The 22,574-nt window shown below is 38.1% G+C and overlaps 1 protein-coding gene across 1 annotated transcript; it reads left to right on the top strand.

Annotated features, from left to right (window-relative positions):
* Positions 1–8,839: 8,839 nt before the first annotated feature.
* Positions 8,840–21,203, top strand: GJB7 (gap junction protein beta 7). Its single transcript, XM_072831575.1, has 2 exons — positions 8,840–8,956; positions 19,117–21,203. The coding sequence occupies exon 2, from the start codon at positions 19,144–19,146 to the stop codon at positions 19,933–19,935; it is 792 nt and encodes a 263-aa protein (XP_072687676.1). The 5' UTR covers positions 8,840–8,956; positions 19,117–19,143; the 3' UTR covers positions 19,936–21,203.
* The last annotated feature ends 1,371 nt before the right edge of the window (positions 21,204–22,574 follow it).

The raw sequence follows: 22,574 nt of genomic DNA on the forward strand, positions 1-22,574 counted from the left end.
AGCTCTTGTACTTGGGACCCTCTTAGATCTTGCCCTATGTATCTCTTTATCTGGTTTTTCATCTGTATCCTTTACCACATCCTTTGATAAACTGGTAGACATGAGTAAGTGATTCCCTGAGTTCTGTGAGCCACTCTAACAAATTAATCAAATTCAAGGAGGAGTTTGTGGGAACCTCAGATTTATAGCTATTCAGTCAGAAGCATAAGTGATAACTTTTAGAATGGCATCTGAGACCAAGTGAGAACAGGCTTGTGGGACTGAATCCTTAACCTGTGGGATCTGACACTATTTCCAGGTACAAAGTGTCAGCATTTAGTTGAACTGTAAGACATTCAGCTGTTGTTGCCTCTGCAACTGCTTTTGGGGGAAAACCCCATATCTGGCATCAGAAATGTGTGTTAGACAGTAAAGGAAACACACAGGAGGAAAAATTAAAGTTTTTCTTCAAACAGCTACTTTGTTACTAAATCCATCTGTCCATTCTTAATTTTAGATATTGAATATTAAGTAGAAATTCTAATTGATTTTTTGATATATTTTAGTTCTCTGTTGAAATTCATCCTATCTACTTTCTTGAACATATTAATTATAGCTATTTTAAAGTCTGTGTCTATTAACATCAATATCTTAATACCTATGGGTCTGCTTTGTGTTCTTGTTTTTCTCACATAAATCTTTTAGTACACCTGGTAATTTTTTATTAAATACCTGGAATTGTAAATTTATTTACTTACTTATTTATTTTTAAAGATTTTATTTATTTATTCATGAGAGACACACAGAGAGAGAGAGAGAGAGAGAGGCAGAGACACAGGCAAAGGGAGAAGCAGGCTCCATGCAGGAAGCCCGATGTGGGACTTGATCCTGAGACTCCAGAATCACGCCCTGTGCCAAAGGCCGACACTCAAACATTAAACCACCCAGGCATCCCTGAAATTGTGTATTTAATACTGTAGAAGTTCTAGATACAGCTATTTTCCTCCAGAGAGGGCTTTTTTTTTTAAGCTTGTGAGACTCAGTTAAAATAGGAGTATATTATCTTCATCTAATAAGGAATTGATCTGATTCAGAGTTGAGCCTTAGCCTTTTAAAAGCCTTGTCTATTTCTTACTTCCTTACTCAAAGTTTGGGAGTCCGTACCAGGACCTCTGTATTTTGGCCTGAAGACCAATTTTAACTCCCTAGAACTATGAGATGCTAATAACTCTGTTTAGGTTCTCAGTTTCATAATACTTTCCTTGCAGTTCTCTTTCTCCTGGTCTGTGCTGTTTCCATATCAAGGAAACAGATAAATTGAATAATAACTTACCCCAGAGAACTTCCTTTGCCTTCAGGGACCTTGGCTACTTAAGTCATGTTTATGTTGGTGGCTTTCTGATGCCTTCAAACAATTTTGTCTGTTTTGTTTTTGTATTGTATTCAGCTTTCTAGTTGTTATCAACTAGATAAATGATTTGCTACAAATTAATCTGCCTTAGTTGAAAGAAGGAGTCCTCTTCCATTCCTTTTGATATTGTCTTTGAGTCTCAGTCCCTGCATTCCCTTTCCTTGAACTGATCAGAACCTTTAATTCTGGTGACGAAGTTGTACAGACATCTGTTATCTCCTCCCCTTATCCATGGTACCTCTTTTCTGGAGAATCTTTATAAGAAAATGAAATAAACAGAAAAAATGGCCCTGCATTCAAGGGTTCGTTGAACTGTCTCCACAAAATTCTTAAGCCCTTCATTATGCCTGTCCAGTAGGAGTAAGGAACATTATTGACTCAGTGCTTATCCCATTTGACACTCGTCTCATTACACTGTAATCATATGTGTAAGCATGGAAATGTCTGTCTTCCACTAGACTGAGTTCCTTAAGGCAACTTTATTGTCTGCATACTCTTCTGTTGACTCTCCTTATGACAATAACTGTTAAATTTTCTCCAGAGAATATACAGAGACCATACAATCATTTCTCTAGCAGAGTTGTTCAAAATTTGCTTTTTATTATTGATAATTTAGAAAAATATTTTTCTGGTTACTTTCTACTAATAGCATATAAAGTGGAGATTATTGCCAATTTGAAGGAAAGCCTCCATGAGGTTTCTTCATATTTAGAAGAATCTTCCAGACCAAAAACTGCCTTGATATATTTCAAAGTTCATTTCTCCTCCATAACCCAAATCCTTCTGGTAATAGGTTTCACTAGACATATTCAAATTGCAATGAGATCATAATCTCTGTACCTTTGGTTATAGTAATGGGTGAGTGGGGACAATGGACAATAGGATGATTCTTGAAAGCTGTCCTTACACCAGAATACTTTGTAATTAACTGTAAACAAAAGTGAACAGGAACTAAACAAATATATTTCACTAAACCAAAACTAAGCTTAAACAACTTTCCTTAGTTGGGTCCACAGTCCCTCCAAAACTCTGATTGGAGGGGAAGCACAACAAAGGGAAATTGTAGAAGAAGGAGACAGCAGTCTCACCTGATTATCTTATAAGTTAAAATATCTTAAATTTGGGGATGCCCGGGTGGCTCAGTTGGTTAAGTGTCATTTTCGGCTCAGATCATGATCCCAGGGTCCTGGGATTGAGCCCTGTATCCAGCTCCCTGCTCAGTGGGGAGCTTGCTTCTCCCTTTCCCTTGTGCCCCTTCCCCTGCTCTCTCTCTCTCTCTCTCTCTGTCAAATAAATAAAATCTTTAAAAAAATCTTAATTTTGCAAATTTTATAGAAACACATGCCTATGAAAACACACTACTGGGGCCATTTCCAGGGCCTTGGAGGAGGCTGTGCTGGTGAGGAGAGGCTTTGTTAGCTTCAGAATAAATCTACCCTGTATTTAAATATTATTTATTTAATTACTCCCCACAGGGGAGCTCATTTAGAATGTAGACTCTGGGAGAAAGGAAACTTAGTGCACTGTTGCTGGGAATGCAAACTGATATAGCTACTTAGAAAATAGTATGGTGTTCCTCAAAAAATTAAAAAAGAATTACAATATGATCCAGTAATTCCATTACTAGCTATTTATCCAAAGAAAATGAAAATACTAATTTGAAAAGATATATGCACCTCTATGTTTATTGCAACATTATTTACAATAGCCAAGACATGGAAGGAACCCAAGTGTCCATCAATAGATAGATGGATAAAGAGATTATATATATGTGTATATATATATATAAATTGCATATATATATATATGAAATATGGAATATTACTAAGCCGTAAAAAAGAATGAAATCTTGTCTGTGATGTCTGGGTGGCTCAGGGGTTGAGCGTCTGCCTTTGGTTCAGGTTGTGATCCCGGGGTCCTGGGATCAAGTCCCGCACTGGGCTCCCCATAGAGATCCTGCTTCTCCCTCTGCCTCTGTCTCTGCCTCTGTCTCTGTATCTCTCATGAATAAATAAATAAAATCTTTTAAAAAATGGAATCTTGTCATTTGCAACAATATGGGTAGACCTAGAGGGCATAGTTCTAAATGAAATAAGTTAATCAGAGAAAGACAAATACTATATGATTTCACTCATATGTGGAACTTAAGAAACAAAACAAATGAACAAAGAAAAGAGACAAACAAAAACCTAGACTCCTAAATATAGAGAACAAACTATATTTCCAGAGGGGAGGTGGGTAGGAGGATGGGTGAAATAGGTGAAGGAAATTAAGAATACACTTACCATGATGGGACTGAGTAATGTATAGAGTTGTTGAATCATTTATTGTGCACCTGAAACTAATGTAACAATGTATGCTAATTATACTTCAATTAAAAAAAAAGTAAACAGTTCAAAGAAAGGAGAGCTGAGTCTTTGCCCTTTGTATAAATTCATACATTTGGTCTTTGGGAGATTCGGTACCACATCAAACCATGTCCCCTGTCTCATTTCAGTAGGGCTGCCTGAGGAAAGAAGAACAGTAACTGTTCTCCAAATTCTTTCTCTCTCTCTAAACGTCCAGTCAAATATACTGCCCCCACCTCTCTTCTTTCTCAGACTTCTTTCAGACTTTTCAGAGGACAAAGACTGGTAAGAGTATTCTGAAATACATTGTCCTTACAGAAGACTGGAGTGAATAAAACCTTACCTCCCTCTTTTACTCCCCATTTCCCCCCAAACCCACTGGAATAGTCTTTAATCCTTCTTCTTTATCTCTAATGTCTGATAGAAGACCATTGTATACACTGGGTTTACTTCTCCACTTTTCAAATAGGCTAAAGATATTGAAGTCTCTGGGATTCAGAGTGTGACTACAATGTGTTGGCTCTGGGTGCCATTGTCTTAACTCTATGCCTTCTTCCATATGAAGGCTGTGTGCAAAGCTAGCTATGTTTATTACACCACAAGAAGCAAAATATAAGCATACTTGGGCATTAAAACTTAGAAGAACGGATGGCTATGCTGTGTCCATGTTTACAGAACACCATCTGCTGAGCTGTTATGGCAACATGCAGAGTGGCGCAATCCATAGACCTTAAACCCTGAATGGGATATGAAGTGTGTGCTTTTCATCTGAATTACAAAAAGAGATGTCTAAGGTACTTTTTTATGGTTTGTATGTTTTTTCAGTTTAGTCAAGTACTGGAGAAGCATTTGACCCAATTATTTCATCTTCTATAATTATGCTTGTAAGTGTTAATACTTTTACGCTTCTATCCCAATGGACTAACCAATGGCCTGAAGAAATATGGTATTTTTAACATACCGTGATACTTTTTCAAATATGAATTTTGAATTACTTTATTAACTATTATTCATTACTTTCCCTTTTCTTTTTTTTTTTTTAAGACTTTATTCATTTATTTGAGGGTGAAGGAGAGAAAGCATAAGCAGGGAGGCGGGACAGACAGAGAGGGAGAAGTAGACACTGTGCTGAGCAGGAAGCCTGATGTGGACCCAATCCCAGGAACATGGGATCCTGACCTGAGCCAAAGGCAGACGACTTAATTGACTGAGCCACCTAGGCACCCCTACTTTGTCTTTTCAACTTTAAATTGCAGTAACATTTATCAAATGCCTATTATATGTTGAGCACTGTTACCTAATACTTTCACATTATTGCTAGATAATTAGAGCCAACAATTCCGATGCACATAATGAAGTTATAGTTGCAATGAATCCAATGTATTCCACTCATCCTGGAATAGGAGATCCTTGCTCACGTATGTATGTATGTTTCACATTATTAATCTCCAGGTTACATATACAGATTTATATATTTTTTCTATACAAAATGGGATTTTTGTTGCCTATATTTATGTCTCCATCTAAAATTTAACTATTAAAGTAATATTCTTGGGGGGCATGCAAGTGATTAAATTAAGACCTGTTTATTTGGCAAAAGTTGGTGGAGAAGAGACAAAATGTGTTGTTTAATTTCTAATATCTGCAATAACATCTATATACACTCACAAAACCATCTCCATTATTTCTTTTTTTTTTCATTATTTCTTTTAAAGCAGATTCAAATAATAAGGGAAGAGATAAAAATTTAGACTTATCTGTCACACAAGTGTAATAACTATTATATTCTATATACTGTGAACATACCAGTTGGATCTAAATGTTTTCCAATACTGCGCACCTGTTTTCTTAAGGTGCACAAAACACTCATAAGTAAAATATGGCCTTATATTTGTTGACGTAACAACAACAAAAAAATTAACTAGAGTTAGAGGCACATGCATCTATCAACTTTGAGCCCTGAAAGTTTTGAAAGAGTGATGGTCACACTCATGATAGATAATACATGTTTCTTATTCTTAGCAAAACAATATTACAAACATTTCTTGGACACGGAAAATGTGTAGAAAGTATATGATGCTTTAAGTCCAATATTGAAAATGTGAGCCCTTCCAATGACCTGGGAGGAGATATGGTATCTGAATGGGGCCTGGGACCATGGTTCTGCTGGCAGCCAGCTACCACGTGGGGCAAGCTATTCACGCCTTTAGGTCCAGAAAGGGCTAATTAAAGAGAGGTTAAAATCAAAGATACAATGCTGACATTTTCATTCTAAAAATGTTTTAAAAAATGATGCTAATATGTGACCTTCCCTACATCCCTCAGGTATTCTGTACCCATGGAGCATTTTCCTTGATCCTTTCCTACATCAGTCAGAAAGGAATGAATCATGTATGGCATAAGAAGACACAGCAGCAGAAGGCAAAGAGCCCCTCAAATCCTCTTACCAGAATGTGAAACCTCAGAAGCATGTGATCTCACAAACATCAAGCATTATTAAGTAATATTTAGTGTGTCCCTGGAGTTGTCCCAGATGCTACAAATCTCCTACAATCTCCTGTGTAGCTGAGAATTACTTTTTCTTTCATGTAGGTGTCTTGTGTTCACAAATGGTACTAAAAAGCAATTGTTCTGTGTTAGGCAAGTTCCTGCCAACACAAAAAGTAACTTTTGTGGTTTGTCAAGTCCATGCATATGTCTCTCATTTCTGGTGCCATTTTTTTTCTTTTGATAGGAAATTTCACAATCCTAGGGTCAGTGCTGCTTTCCGTAGACAAGGATAATGTTGGCTACCATTTATCGAACAGTTATTATTTCATTTAACCATCGTAAGAATGCTAACATAGGGAATGCCTTTCTATTTGGTAGATGAGCTCAATGAACTCAAGCATCTTGGGCAATGCCACAAAGTTAAGTAAGAAATAGGTTTAAGAGTCCAACCCTGGGGATCCCTGGGTGGCGCTGTGGTTTGGCGCCTGCCTTTGGCCCAGGGCGCGATCCTGGAGACCCGGGATCGAATCCCATGTCGGGCTCCCGGTGCATGGAGCCTGCTTCTCCCTCTGCCTGTGTCTCTGCCTCTCTCTCTCTCTGTGTGTGACTATCATAAATAAATAAAAATTAAAAAAAAAAAAAAAGAGTCCAACCCTGGTTTGTTTGAACTCAGAATCTATGGGATATCTACTATTCCAAAAAATCTTGAAATTGACCAAATTCGCATCAAATTCTGCTAAGTAACTCCCTTGGACCTTGCCTCTCCAGGATAAACAGCTCAATTGCTCTAATCATTTTTATGGCCTGTTTAGAGACACTCTCTCCACCCTGGTCAGTCTTCTAGACCTAGTTGAGTTTGTCGAAGGTCCAACTGACACCAGAAAAAAACCAAGTGCTCCAACTATATTCAAACTGAGCAGAAAAGACTCCCATGTCTCTTGGAAGAGACATGCTGAGAAACAATAAAAGTCAAATTCAGAGCGCAGTGGTCTGTGTGTGATAGTCCCCAATGTATAGTAGCATTTATATTGCTATCACTGCAGCCAGCTGTGATGGTAACTCTCAGAACCTTGATCATGTTCTTCTCATATGGTTTCTGCACTCAACACAACTTAGTCGTCTTTCTTAACAGTGTTATAACAGTGTTAAGATCTTTATTAAGATCTTAAGCCCCCATCTTTATTCAGTTCGTCCAAGGGGACACACTGGACATTTGAAGGCTCTGGCATATATAGCCTCTGCTCTGGGCTCTGCTTTTGCTGACATTTCACAGGGGCAGATTCTCACACTGAAGAGAAAGCTATCAAAATCCAAATCTTAAAGAAGCAGAGGAGAACAAGATTTACAGTATTCATTCCATTCTTTTTCCAGTTCTGCCCTCTTATTTCTTACCACCCTTAGCTTTCTGGCTTGAAGATGCTATTATTTCTACTACAATACAGCATTGTTTTTGCAGTTTTTATTATGTTTGTTTCTTCCAAATGAAAAATGGTGGCAGAAGAATTAAATCTCTTTGTCAAAAACATAGCAAGAGTCATGAGTGTAATTGAGAAGGTGTAGGATTCAACAGAAACACTTTGTCCAGAGCACACCTATGTTCTGTCTCTTGTCCCATAAAGATCCAACTCATAACCCACCTCTTCTATAGAGCATTTCATGATTGCCTTTTGCCTCTGGTAATTTCTCCCTCCCCTGGCTTCTATGTTAGGTGCTGCAAGATTCTTTAGGACAGAGACCTTTGTCTAGAAAACTGTCAAATCCTACCTTTGTTTGGGTTAGTGCTAACATTATTGGAAGGTTCCTATTCTCTGAATCATTAATGCTCAAGGATTCAGTATGGCCTCACTCCAACTGCTCCTGGCAGAAGGTGTCTCAGTATGAAGACTTTTTCTCCTGGCTCTGGGACCTGAGGCAGGCTGCGCTCTGTGGTTCTTTTTTCTCATCTTTAAAACAAAGGCATCAAATTTCATAACATCTAGTATTATTTCCAACTATGAGATTCTATTTGTAAGCTTTTCTTATTCTATGAGAAAAATGGCTTCATTTTTATTCCACATATCTTTAATTTTAGCTGAATTCATTCCGAAATAAAAAGATAAAGTACCCTCTCCCCCTCCCTACTTTTCTCTCCCTCTCTTTCTCATCTGTTTGCTATGTACATACAAAATATCTGTTCATGCTTCCTGGTTTTGTGAGAGTGACTTTTACTATGTCTTCTTACTTTCTGAATTTCTAAGAATTGTGTGTATGATATGAAGTTAAAATAAGTTCATCAAAGATAGATTCACTTAAATTGTTCTTTTGCCTATTGTTTTTGGTAGATAGGTTCTGATAAATAATCTTGGAAAAATCCTTTAAAGAGATGAAACACTCTCTCTCATTGTTCCAGCTTCTTTGTGTAGATGATGATAAGGTTTTATAAAAAGAGATATTCAATGAACTGTGTGTATGTGAATGGCTTTAATTGGTTTTTCCAGTTTCAATTCCCTTTTAACATATATTATAAACAGCAGAGACACAAAAGTTCTCATCTAAGTTATGAGGCAAAACAAATGATCAGGTTACACCTGTTTGGCTTATGCTACCTTGGAAACCACTAAACTCCATTTGCCTGAGCTTAACGCACTAGTTTCCTCTCAGGGAAATAATATAATCAGCTCATGATTTTATTTTAATCAAATGAGCAACTGACTGGCTCTCTTCTTAATCTCCACATCTGTGTCAAGAGGTAAGTTAAGCTTATTTCTCCTATGATAGGATTTATTTATTTAATGGGAAGATGGCATTTCTTGTAATTGGGTAGTTAGCCATTACCTCCTTCCAAAAAGTTTTGATGAGAGAAGTAATCCTAATTATTACAAACTAGATGTATTGCTATCCAGTTTTGTGCTGCATCACAGATGCCCTTTCTGGATAAGCTGCCTCTAAGTTACCCATTTGGAACATGTGATGGACTTGAGGGCTTTGGCAGCTGTGGCCAAGTCAAAACGCTTGGCCTGAGCACAGAATGTGAATGAATGGGACTTCGGGTTCATAGAGGAACAGCCCAAGACCTCTCAGTGGCCCCTTCTGTGTGCCTTAAGGACAACCTTTGAACTGTTCCTAAGAGAGGATCCTCTAAAAATGATAATGCCTTGGGGGCACCTGGGTGTCTCAGTCAGTTAAGCGTCTGACTCTTGATTTTGGCTCAGATCATGATCTCAGGGTCAGGGGATCAAGCCCTGCATTGGGATATGTGCTCATTGAGGAGTCTGCTTGGGATTCTCTTTCCCTTTCCTTTTACCCCCGCCTCACTCATGCACACAGTTTCTCTCCCAAATAAATAGATAAATTTTTATAAATATTTAAAAAATAAAAAAGTAAAAATGGCAATGCCTTTATTCATACAGGAAAGTAAAATACTAGGCAAGAGGTGTAAATGTATATGTGTCAGCTTGTGTGACACATATACGATGCTTCTACTCAGCATTGTCCATGGATCCTCAGTGTTAACAATTTATTTTTTTAGTATACTGTTATTTATATGTATAAAACCTAAAATTAGATGTGAAATAATTTCATATCCACAGGCCAATCTTTAGACTTATAGCTCTTATGCAACTATATTTACAAAAGAAAAATCAAACATCACAAAACCAATAAAATTAATTAAAGTTTAGTGGACAAAAGATATGATTTGGCTGAAATTAAATTACCACTCATTAAGAGAATAAGGTACTGACTGCAGAAGCCCAGATTCTTTAAAGTTGGTCCTACCTATCTCACTGTGGGTTGGGTTACCTTTCACAGCATGTCTCCATTCAAACTGCCAGCAGGCTTCATTCAGGCTGCCCTGTCAATATGCCTTCATGTAGCTTTCTCCTGAGCAGAATCCATTATGTGTTGTTTCTCGGAAGCCCAGAAAAATTAAAGTTCTGTAACTTGGTTCCAATATGATTTCAAATACAATGTAAATATCAGAGGTGGGCAAATGGCCTCTGCAAAAGCCAGATAGTAGTTTTAGCTTTGAGGGCCATACTATCTCTGTTGCAACCAGTCAACTCTGCTATTTTAGCATGGAAACAGCAATAGACAACAATAAGTGAATGGGCACGGTTGTGCCTCAACAAAACTTTATTTACAAAACAGGTAGTCAACTGGATTTGGCCTGAAGGCTGTGTAGTTTACCAAATGCTGGTGACTATGAGTACTGAAATCCTGTGGCAGTCCTTGGTTACGAGCTAGTCATCCAGCAGCATTGTTTCTTTGTTTTTTTGTTTTTAAGATTGTAAAAACAAAATACACACGCATAAACTTCTCAGAAGCCCTTGAGAATCTAATGACAGACCCTCAGGGGTCATAGATCCTGGGCTGAGAAACACCTTGCTTTACGGATTTTCCAAATAGGCTATTGCTAAAAATGAAAATGCCTTGTATACAAATGGGGGTTTTATGGAATTTGCAAGTGTCAGCAGGTAGTGGAAAGAGACTCTTGAGAGGAAACTCTATTCTTTAGGGGTCAAATAATTTGCGTACAATGTAGCACAGAGTTGTTAATGAACCAGAAGACCCAGCATGCTAAGGGGAACTAGAAACCAATCATTCAGGATCTGCATTCTGCTGCCAGGTTTCCAACTGATTAGGGGGAGTCTTGCACAAGCCCCTTCCTTCTCTGAATTTCCCTTTCTTCGTCACTACATTGGGGGTCATACCACAGACCTCACCTCTTTTAGAGGGTGGAGGTGAGGATTACATGAGATGCTGTGAGACATTTTGGAAATGTTCAAGCACTACCCACAGACAGGCACTGTTATTACTGGGACACGAAAGGAACTGGATATAGAAGCTGATGCATTTTCAAGGCTTGTCACTGGTGTTCTGCAAGGAAATTGGAAATCCAGTGCCCCTCAAACACAAGTTTCAAAATAGCAGTTTTCGATCATTTCAGTGCGGGACTCTGCCTTCTGGCAGTGCCAGGGCTTCTCAGTGGTTTTGTGCCCACTCAAGAACACAAAGAAGGCACTTACTTGTGGATGGCTGAACCACACAAGAAGTGAAGCTTCAGTGTAGGGGAAGTTGCTGGCATAGCAAAGGCTCATCTTGGAATAAGCGAAGGATGGGTGGACTGGTGCTCAGTCCCAAAGGCTCAGAAGCTCAGGTGTATGATTCACCATGAGGTGAGTCAGCTCTAAGGGACTCATTAACCAAACCCGGAGGAGCCTGATTTAACAGGTGCCTCTCCAGGGACTGGAACTCTTGTATGTAATTTCAGGGGAATATCTTCACACAGTTTAGGGAATCTCCTTGGCAAGAAAATTATTACTCAGAGTTTGCTTGGTAAATTGGAGGAATGAGAATCAAATGACTGTAATGGATATTTAATCCATGATGTAGAAAAGTCAGATGCATTAACTATCCTTGCCTCTACTGTATGGTTATTGTAACTCATTTTCTCAACCCAAAACTCATACACGTTTTCATTAGTTTTCATTAGACATCAGCATGTTTGCAATAAGGTTGTCCCAGAAAAATCCAGAATCCTTGGTTGCAGAAGAGAGTGATGGAGTATTTTATATCTGTACATTATAAACTTTTCCCTGTATGTGGAAATATGTAGACATTGAGAAGGTCTACATAGTTTCTGTTCACCTAGCATTCATGCAGAGCTCTACTCTTCTGTTAACCTCTGCTACCATGTTATTATGCCGGTCATGGGACCACATGGTTGATTGGGCTTCCTCCTCAGAGGGGGAGGGTGGAGGTCTGCTTCTCCCTCTCCCTCTGTTGCTCCCCCTGCTTATGCTTGCTCACTCTCTCTCTCTCAAAATAATAAATAAAATCTTAAAAAAAAATCAGTTAGTAGAACCTTAGTATAGCCGGTGGAGGATTTTTAGTTGATTTTTTGGGGGAGGGGTCTTTCAATTTTCATTGGTTTGATAATGATGATGATATTTAAATTGATATTTGTCAGGCATCAAATGATATCCTAATTGATTCAAATGAACTTATTCATTTGTATCTATTTACTCAGAGCTATACTAATGCAAGTTCCTTCTAAGAGAGTAGACTCTGACATGTATAAATTTATTTCCTCTACCTATTCATTTGGTTGTGACTTTTGGATATGCAGCACACAGGGGATAGTTATCTAAAATTTTACATTTACACAATTCTTCTCCAAGATCTCCATTTTGAGGATTAAGTCTCTGCTGTTAAGAGAAGGGTTAAAACAATTTGTCAGTCATTATTTGAGCATTCTAACTTCTCATCCCCATAGAACATGTGTATTTGTGTACCCACATACCCTCTGTCTCCACTTCCCAGATACATTTCATTTGGGATTTTTCATAGAATTATGAAATACTTGAATCAACGTTGATGCCAATAATGAAAAAAATCCTTGCAATAGGTTTGACATTGGAATTATTTGAGTAAATAGGACTGAATGGATATTTCCTATTAATATTAATATTAAATACGACAGCAAAGTGATATGAAAATTAATTTCTCATCTTTTAGTTCAATTTTCTTAATGTGGTCAGTGGGAAGAATTGAGGCTTTTGAAGAATGAGTAAGTGATTTATTCTACGGCAAAGAGCAAAGAAATTTGAGACTGAATATTTCACCTAAGAATTCAATATTCAACTTTGCTATCTCTTTTCTTTCCTGTGTGTTTTATGAAATTCTTATATTTCATTTTGATTTATGACCACAACAAACTTCATGAAGTCAGCTTGTGGAATATTAGTAACCCCATTTTATAGACAGGGAAACTGAAGTCTCAAAAGAGTGAACTTCTTGTCTATAGTGACATAGCACAGAACAGCCTAGTGTGACCACCTAGGTTCTATACAACTTGGCTGGATCTCCTTTTCCAAACTCATCTCAGACCATCCACCCCTCATTCACTGAGGACCTTCCTTCTGTTCCTCAAACACATAAATTCATTCTGACTAGGTATTCCATTTCCTAAAATGTTCTTCCTCATAGCTTCATGTAGCTGACTTCTTGCCTTTCAGGGCTCAATCCAAACACTACCTCAGTAGAGAGGTCTCCCACGGCCCCTCAGTCCAAAGAGGCTTTCCTGGCCCCATCATAATTACATCACATTCTGCTTATGCCTCTTCACAGCCTTCATCATTATCTAATATTATGCATTTACTTGTTTCTTGTTTATTATTTTTCTCCCTCTCTAGAATATAAGCTCCATGAGAGCAAGGAGCTTTCTCTATTCTCTATCTAGCTCACTCTTGTATCCCAGCAGCTAGAGCATATACTTGTCACAATTCGTTTTTTTTTTTTTTGTTTGTTTGTTTTTGTTTTGTTTTGTTTTTTTTAAGAGAGAAAGCACAGGCAGTGAGGGGCAGAGAGAGAGTGAGAATCTTAAGTAGGCTCCATGCCCAGTGCAGAGCACGACTTGAGGCTTCACCTCACAACCCTGAGATCAGGAGTTGGACACTTAGCCAACAGAGCCACCCAGTTGCCCTCTTTTTTATATTTTAATAACTGTACTCATCCTAGTAAATGTGAAGCAGTATCTCATTGTAGCTTTGATTTGCATTTCCCTAACGACTAGTGATGTTAAGCATCTTTTCATGTATGTCCTGGCTATTTGTATGTCTTCTTTGGAGATATGTTTATTCAAATCTTCTGCTCATTTTTGAATTATATTTTGTTGTTGAGTTTTAGTAGTTCCTTATGTATTCTGGATATTAAACCCTTACCAGATACATGACTTACAAGTATTTTTCCCCACTTTTGGTTCTTCTTGCTTTCCTAATAATGTCCTTCGATGAACAATGGTTTTTAATTTTGATGAAGTCTTGGGATGCCTGGGTGGCTCAGCGGTTTGGTGCCTGCCTTTGGCCCAGGGCGTGATCCTGGAGTTCCAAGATTGAGTCCCACTTCGGGGTCCCTGCATAGGGCCTGCTTCTCCCTCTGCCTGTGTCTCCGCCTCTCTCTCTCTCTCTCTGTATCTCTCATGAATAAATAAATAAAATCTTTAAATAATAATTTTGTTGAAGTCCAATTTATTTATTCTTTTTTGTTGTTCATGCTTTCAGTGTCATATCTAAGAATCCATTGCCAAACTCAAGGTCATAAAGATTTATCCCTTTGTGTCCTTCTAAGAATTTTATGGGTTTTTTTGGCCCTTATATTTTTTAGTTCTTTGATCCATTTTGAGTTAATATTTTAAATTGCATAAAGTAGGGATCCAACTTAATTTTTTCTGACATGGAAATCTGATTGATCCAGCACCTTCTTCTCACTTCCAATTTTAATTTAGATAAAAAGTTTGGGGAGAATTCACAACTTCCCAAAATTATTCCTGATATTGGCAATGTTGAATATTTTACTTTCTGAAAATATTTTATTAATTCAATTTTCCAAACTAAATTCCTGTGCAATTAACTGCTAGTTCTTAAGAGAGAAAGTCATAGGAGAATTGGTACATTAGAATAGACAAGTAGAAACTCTTCAAAAATCAGTAGTTATCCTTAGTGGTTTAAGGGATAAATTAAAAATAAAGAGACAATCTGAATTATTGTTAAGACATAAGAATGATGAGCTAATGATTTCAAACTAACAATAACTGCTTTCAAATGCTTAAAAGGCTATTATATGGAGACTCCTAACTTATCCATCTTCATAGGAAAAAAGCTAGAGAAAAATATATACTTAACTTGCAATTGGAAAGGCTTCCAATTTGACACCAAGAAAAGACTTTTACTGGCAAAGTAATAATGATGATGCTTATGGATCACCTACCATGTATCACACTCTGTTTTGAGCTCCACATGGTTGGTATTTCTAAAATCACAGCTGAACTTAAGACTTGAACCCAAGGAGTCCAACACTGTGCCTAGGCTCTTATGCACTATGCTAAATCACCTTTGTTAAAATTAGAACACCTCCCTCTCTGAGAAAAGCCATTGACTTTCCATCAGCAGAGAACTTCAAAATAGGATAGACATTTATCAGTCAAGTGAAATTCATAATCCTGACGTATTTAATGGTGTCAGTCTTCCAATTCTATTCAAAATGTTCTTACTGCTTTTCTTTTAGCAAAAAAGCCTGAATCTACTCTTGCTCTCTTCCCTTCTCTAAAATGCCCAACAGGGCACTTCCAAATGTTTTGTAACATTACATAAATATCTTTTTGAATAATATGGACAAATGCCCGATGACACATGTTATAGGAAAACATAATACCTTTTGTTTTCCCTTTTTTAATCTTTGGGACTTTGTTTTAATAATTCACGGAGACACTAACCTTTCAGGTGGATTTCAGAATCCTTTTTATTTAATATAATTTTGTTTGTGTTCTGAACCCAAGGACATTGAAGTATTTATTCCCTGCTGAATAGAGCACTGTGTACATGTATCTTTGTTTTCTCTGAAAACATCTCTTAACTCTCACATATTTCCTTAGGGCTCTAGTGTGTGGGCTCACTACATATTGTTCCCTCTGTAAGAGGTAATGTGACATGCTCCAACAGGTGTGCTGCTATAACAATATCCCAATTTTCTTAACCTCCTCATTCTCCTCACACCATCATTTCCATGATACTCTTTTAACTGCGTAATATAAAAAGCAAAAAGTAAGTAATTTTTGTAACAGAAAACAAGACCTGAAATGGCAAGGATTTCACCTGAGAAATCTCAAAGTATATTAGTGGCAGAACTGGAGCTCTGGCCCACATCTTCTGATGATGGTAGAAAGTTAAGAGAAGTTATTTTCACTTGGAGAGATTTTGTCTCATCTCTGCATGGTACCATGCATTTGGATATATCTGGAGACATTTTCAGTTGTCCATTTTTGGTTGAAATAGAGGTAGGAGCTGGTACTACTGGATCTAGCTGATAGAGGCCAGGGATACTGTTAAACAACCTACAATGCACACGGCAGCTGATCCAACAAAGAATTATCTAGCCCCAAATATAAATGGTGTCACTGTTGAGAAGCTCTATTTTAGAATGATGTAAATTGGATTTAAACCCTGCTCCATATCTTACATTGTATACTTGGGAAAGTAGCTTTCTCATCTGAGAGAACAAAACATCCACCACCATAAACAAACAAACCAAACTGAAAAGCAAACAGAATCTCCACTTTCTAGGGTAGTTGTGTGACCAACTCAAAAGCACTGAACAGAGAATGCTGAGTATGTAATGGGCCCAACAAACAAAAGCTGTGGGCCACACCACAGAATTCAATTATAAGACAAAATGGAAGCCAGAAAGACATCACTAAAATGAAAAAGAAGGCTCCCTAGCATCCTATCCACTTTTTAAAAACTATTTTTTAATTTAAATTCAATTTAGTTAACAACCACCAACTACCTTCCCTTCACCAACCTTCAGTTTGTTTCCTATAGTTAAGAGTTTCTTATGGTTTGCCTCCCTCTCTGTTTTTTTTTCCCTCTCTGTTTTTATCTTATTTTATTTTTCCTTCCCTTCCTCATATTCATCTCTTTTTGTTTCTTAAATTCCACATGAGTGAAATCATATGGTATTTGTCTTTCTCTGACTGACTTATTTCACTTAGTATAATATCCTCTAGTTCCATCCATGTCATTGCAAATGGCAAGATTCCATTCTTTTTGATGGCTGAGTAATACTCTATTTTATATACCACATATTCTTTATCCATTTATCTGCCTATGGAATCTGGGCTCTTTCCATATTTTGGCTATTGTGGACATTGTTGCTATAAACATTGGGGAGCATATGCCCCTTCCAATCACTACTTTTGTATCCTTCGGATAAATACCTTGTAGTGCAATTGCTGGGTCATAGGGTAGTTCTATTTTGAACTTTTATTTTTTTTATTTTATTTATTTATTTTTTTATTTATGATAGGCACACAGTGAGAGAGAGAGAGAGGCAGAGACACAGGCAGAGGGAGAAGCAGGCTCCATGCACCGGGAGCCCGACGTGGGATTCGATCCCGGGTCTCCAGGACCGCGCCCTGGGCCAAAGGCAGGCGCCAAACCGCTGCGCCACCCAGGGATCCCCTATTTTGAACTTTTAGAGGAACTTTCATACTGTTTTCCAGAATGGCTGCAACAGTTTGCTTTCCTACCTACAGTGTAAAAGGGTTCCTCTTTGCATCATCACCGACATCTGTTGTTTCCTGATTTGTTAATTTTAGCCATTCTGACCCATGTGAGGTGGTCTTTCATTGTGGTTTTGATCTATATTTCCCTGATGCCAAGTGATGTTGAGCATTTTTTTCACGTGTCTGTTGGCCATTTGTATGTCTTTGGAGAAATGTCTGTTCGTGTTTTCTGCTCATTTCTTGACTGGATTTTTTGTCCTATCAGTTTTTATATGGAAAACAGCAAAAGAGATGGACAGAAGTGCAAGATAATTAAACAGCATCAAGGACATATGAGGAGGAGAGAGGAAGTGATGATAATTTGGAAATAGAAAGCCATGGAAGGATGTATAGGTAGAGAGATTTCAGTAGTAACTTGGAGGGAAATTTGAGAGATAGGAGGAATCAGAAGAATTTGGTGAGCAATTAAAAAGGATCATGAAAAAAAAAGGATCATGGTGAGGAGTGAACGAACATGAGATATACAACTTGGGTGCTTAGATATTGGTGATGCCATTAAGCAAAAAAAATCAAAGGGCAGGACAGATAATAAATTCAGCTGTAGATATATTGAGTTTGAGATGACTGTGGCATATTTAGATGATAACAAGAGGCAGAGAGATGTGGAAATCTGGGGAGCTGAAGATTTGAGAGTTAGGATCTGAAAGGAGTAGTTGAATCCATGGGAATGAATGAGATTTTCTAGGGAGAGCATATGGAGTGCAAAAAGAGCAGAAGACAGAGCTTTTAAGAACTAGTCAAAGAAAACTAAGATGGCACAATCAAGAGGATCAGAACAATAGAAAGACAAGATAGAGTAATATGGAAGTCAAGGCTGAAAAAGTTTAAAGAACACAAGAGCAGGCAATAGTATCAGAAAAACTAAATGAGATCCAGAACATCTAGAAGACTTGGTAGTTGAGTGGTTGTGGAAATTTTAGTGTGCATTGATGAGCAGAAAAACTAGACTCAATGAGTTGAAGAGTAAATAATAGCTGAGGAAATAGAAATAAGGGATAAAGGAAGATAGTTGTCAGCGAGATAAGCTTTGCAGATTTCCCCCGTTAAAATGGGTAACACTTAAGAACATTTATATGCTGAGATGAAGGAAACAATGGAAATTGGAGATACAGAGTACAGAACCAGGGAAACTTGATAAAAAATGGGATGTAGAGCTGGAATGATCATTCTGAGGCAAGATGAGACTGACCTCTCTCTCTGAACTGAGTGGAGCAGGTTAAGTTGGGCATGGATGTGAGTCTGGAGGAGTAAGGAAACATAACTTTGAAAACGTTCATACTGGAGAGCCTCACTTTCCACTATCAGACTGGAAGTGAGCTCAGTTGTTGGGATGGGATACTGGACACTACAGGAGGTAGGTGCAGGGAATAATCTTTAGTGATTGGGGAGGGGCATTGACAAAGTAGAAAAAGTGAGTAGAGATTACAACTTCAAGAAGTAGGTATGTGAGGGCTATCTCAAGATACCAAGGTCACTTTAGGATTCAAATCTAATTTTTTCTAGATCAGTAACAGAACTCATTCATCCTTAGAAGCAATTAGCCAAATAATTTGTTTGAAAATAGGGTAGTATGTGTGGGATCACCAACTAAATTCCAAATTAAACTGGGCATGGGATTAATTACATCTGTAGACCAATAGTGTCATTCCCTTGTTTGAAAGTGAGTCCTCAATATCCAGCATTGAAATTTGAGTTTATCTTCCATAATCCCATAATCAAGTAAGACAGTAGAAATGATCAATGAAATAAAAATAAATGAATCATGATGCAATTGTTTTCTTTTGCAGAATCTGACCTCCTTTTGAGCCTAAGTCATGAGTTGGATGTTCTTCAGAGACCTCCTAACTGGAGTAAACAAATATTCAACTGGGATTGGGCGGATTTGGCTGGCTGTTGTGTTCATCTTCCGTTTGCTGGTCTACATAGTGGCAGCAGAGCATGTATGGAAAGATGAGCAGAAAGAGTTTGAGTGCAACGTTAAACAGCCTGGTTGTGAAAATGTCTGTTTTGATCACTTCTTCCCCATCTCCCAAGTCAGACTCTGGGCCTTACAACTGATCATGGTCTCCACACCTTCACTTCTGGTGGTTCTACACGTAGCCTATCGTGAGGGCAGAGAGAAAAGGCACAGAAAGAAACTGTATGTCAGCCCAGGTATGATGGATGGGGGCTTGTGGTACACTTATCTTATCAGCCTCATTGTTAAAACTGGTTTTGAAATTGGCTTCCTGGTTTTATTTTACAAGCTGTATAATGGCTTTAGTGTTCCCTACCTTATGAAATGTGCTTTGAAGCCTTGTCCCAACACTGTAGACTGCTTCATCTCCAAACCCACCGAGAAAACAATCTTTATACTTTTCTTGGTTATTACCTCATGCCTGAGCATTGTGTTGAATTTCATTGAACTGAGCTTTTTGGTTCTCAAGTGCCTTATTATGTGCTGCCTCCAAAAATACTCTAAAAGACTCCAGTCCTCAGCATGTGAGTGCCACGATCTCAGATATGTTGAATGTGGTGTGATAGCGGCTCCTCCCCTACTCCAGAATTGCCGTTCAGATTTGGCCATAGGCGCATCTCAGCGAGGTGAAACAAAGCCACTTTTTTGACACAGAAGAGGGTTAGAACCTGCATCCTTTCTAAGCAAGACCTGGGCTGCATTGGAAAACAAAGGGTGTCAGCCTTACTGTCATTTGAGAAAATTTTTAATTTTCAGTATGTGCTCAGTTGTATATACTAGACAAAGATGTCATTGTTGTAGGGTTCAAGTGGGTATGTAAGTTGTGTTTGAATAGTTAATTGCAAATTAGTCTGAAGAAATTCAACAAGCAGCATTCTTTTAAATGCTTAGATCTGTCAACTGGAAAATATAAAAAGTGACATTTATGACAGATGTGATGACTCCAAGCTGTAGTTGAAGCACTGGCAATCTTTCCAAAGTGTCAGCCAAGGCTCCCTCACTCAGCCCTACTTAAAAGTTGCAGAGAAAGAGTATCGTGAGGGTGGGCAGCAGCTAACCAAGGGTACACAGAAGTACACACAATGACACTCAGTGAGAAGGCTTGGCCTGGGGAAATGACCACAGAGCCCAAGACTCTGCAGTTTAGGTCTCCCTAGATATATATGGACTAGGGGAGAGGGAACGAAGCCATTATTTGTGGTCTCCAAGTTGATACAAATATTACTGGGAGATATCCTGCTTAAGCCTGAACTAGGAGACCCCTGAAAGGGTCACTCTGGAGTCACACAGGAAGGCAGGTCCCACTGAGTACATAGACAGGGAGCAGGGTAGGACCCAGAAAGAGAACATACCCACTTGATAATTACTTAACACTTCTCTTTAGCCATGGAACTTTGAAATACTTCATAAATTTCTCTATTTGTTGGACCTTTTTAGAGTCAGGAAATCAGAGCGTATAATACAATATATCATAATTTTCCCAAAATTTACTAGTACATCTCTCTTTAGAATAGATAGTAAAATCTGTACAATGCTGTTACATTGTTGTGAAAAATGTAAAAAAAAATAAAAATGTTTATTATTACTTGATTTGGAGCCTAGCTCTTATTTTTATTATTTTAGAGAGAGAGAGACAGCACATGAGCATGAGGAGTGGGTGGGAAGGCAGAGGGAGAGCCAGAAAGGGAGAGAGAATCTTAAGCAGGCTCCACGCCCATCACAGAGCTGGACATGGGGCTGGATCTTACCACCCTAACATAATGACCTGAGCTGAAATCAGGAGTCAGAGGCTCAACTGACTGAACCACCCAGGCATCTCTTACTTTATTTTTTTTTTAAATCACAGATATATTATCTTTGGATTTAATATTCTAATGGATGTGTATTTCTCCAGAATAAAAATGAAGTGTTTTTGTTGTGTTGTCTGTCATTGTTATTGTTACTTGACTGCACTATTATTATTCTGTGAAATAAACCTTTTCTGACAGTTTCCAAACATGACTAGCAATCCTCCTTGGTGAGGATAGCTCAGAAATCATTCTTCTCTACTTGGAATTTTTTTAATGAGAAGTCAGTGCATATAAATGTAATTTTAACTTAAACTGATTATGTCATGTCTTCCATGGCACTGCCCTCTTCAGCAGAAAGCCACTGTGATTCATGCATAATGAAGGTTATTTCCGTCATTATCTACAAACTGTGTCACCAACAGTGGTCATAATCTGTCTTAAAGACTGTGCCCTGGACAACACAGGGAAAGGTGAACTTTGTGGTTTTCTCCTGCTTTCAGTTTATGCCAATTATTCATTGCTGCACTCATAAGTTTATATCCATTTGACATGAAAACACCTCATCTTCACAAGTGCCAGGTAACCACTGAAGGATTTATGTGAATACATATATATATTTTCTTACAGTGATGGGGGTTAAAGAATTTTGTTTCTGAGTCCCCGATCATGGCATAGAATCTAGAAAATAGGGTTTTAGTGCACAGAACTAGAATGGAGAAAAGACTATTTTTCAGTCTGAGGAAAAGTTTGCTGCCAAAAATGTTTTTGAGGAGCTCAGCCTCTTAACATCAGTTATGATAACAAGCTCTGCTCTAAGAAAACGGATTGGTGGGACATGTGCATTGCTTGCTTTCCCAGTTCGCATGGAGAAGAGATGAAAAGGTAATGGGAGCAAGGACTGTGAATGAAGTTTAGACAGGAGGGGGAATGAATTTTTTCTCCAATGAGCTTAATTCATTTACAAAATGAGTTTTCTAAAAAAATACTCTGGAAGTTTTCTTGGTGTCAGCGAAGACCCAAAGCATTTGTTTGAAACTAGTGTTTAAATTTTGGTATGTTTTTTGTTTCTCTTACCAATAAATTAATATTTATTGAGTTACAATAGAAATAAGACACTATTATACTTTCAGAGGTGTATAATACCTGCCTCAAGAAAATCTCCACTTTCATGGAGGGGCACGGAGGTGAAGATGGGTGTAAGTATCTGACACTTGTGTCCTGTATTGACATGGACACCTCACTTGACCTCCTCTACCCTACCACCTTGGTGCTCAGAAGGCAGACAATAACCTTAGAGATAAAGAAAGTGAGACTCAAAAATTCACTTTTCAGGGACCATACATCTAGTAAAAGCAGAGTTAACAACTATAGTTCTTCCTTAAACCACTTTCTCACCTTGTCAGCCTTCCCAGATCATTGAATAAGTGTCGTCTTAACTTCATTCAAGTCATTCCTGACCTGCAGTTATTTCAGCTCTCTAGCACTCATTCCCCAAATC

Source organism: Canis lupus, chromosome 7, assembly GCF_048164855.1.
Source record: "Canis lupus baileyi chromosome 7, mCanLup2.hap1, whole genome shotgun sequence".
In the NCBI taxonomy this organism is placed as follows: Eukaryota; Metazoa; Chordata; class Mammalia; order Carnivora; family Canidae; genus Canis; species Canis lupus.

What these genes read in the sequence shown, in the direction of transcription:
- GJB7 (XM_072831575.1), top strand. Translation starts at nt 19,144, where the DNA reads ATGAGTTGGATGTTCTTCAGAGACCTCCTAACTGGAGTAAACAAATAT.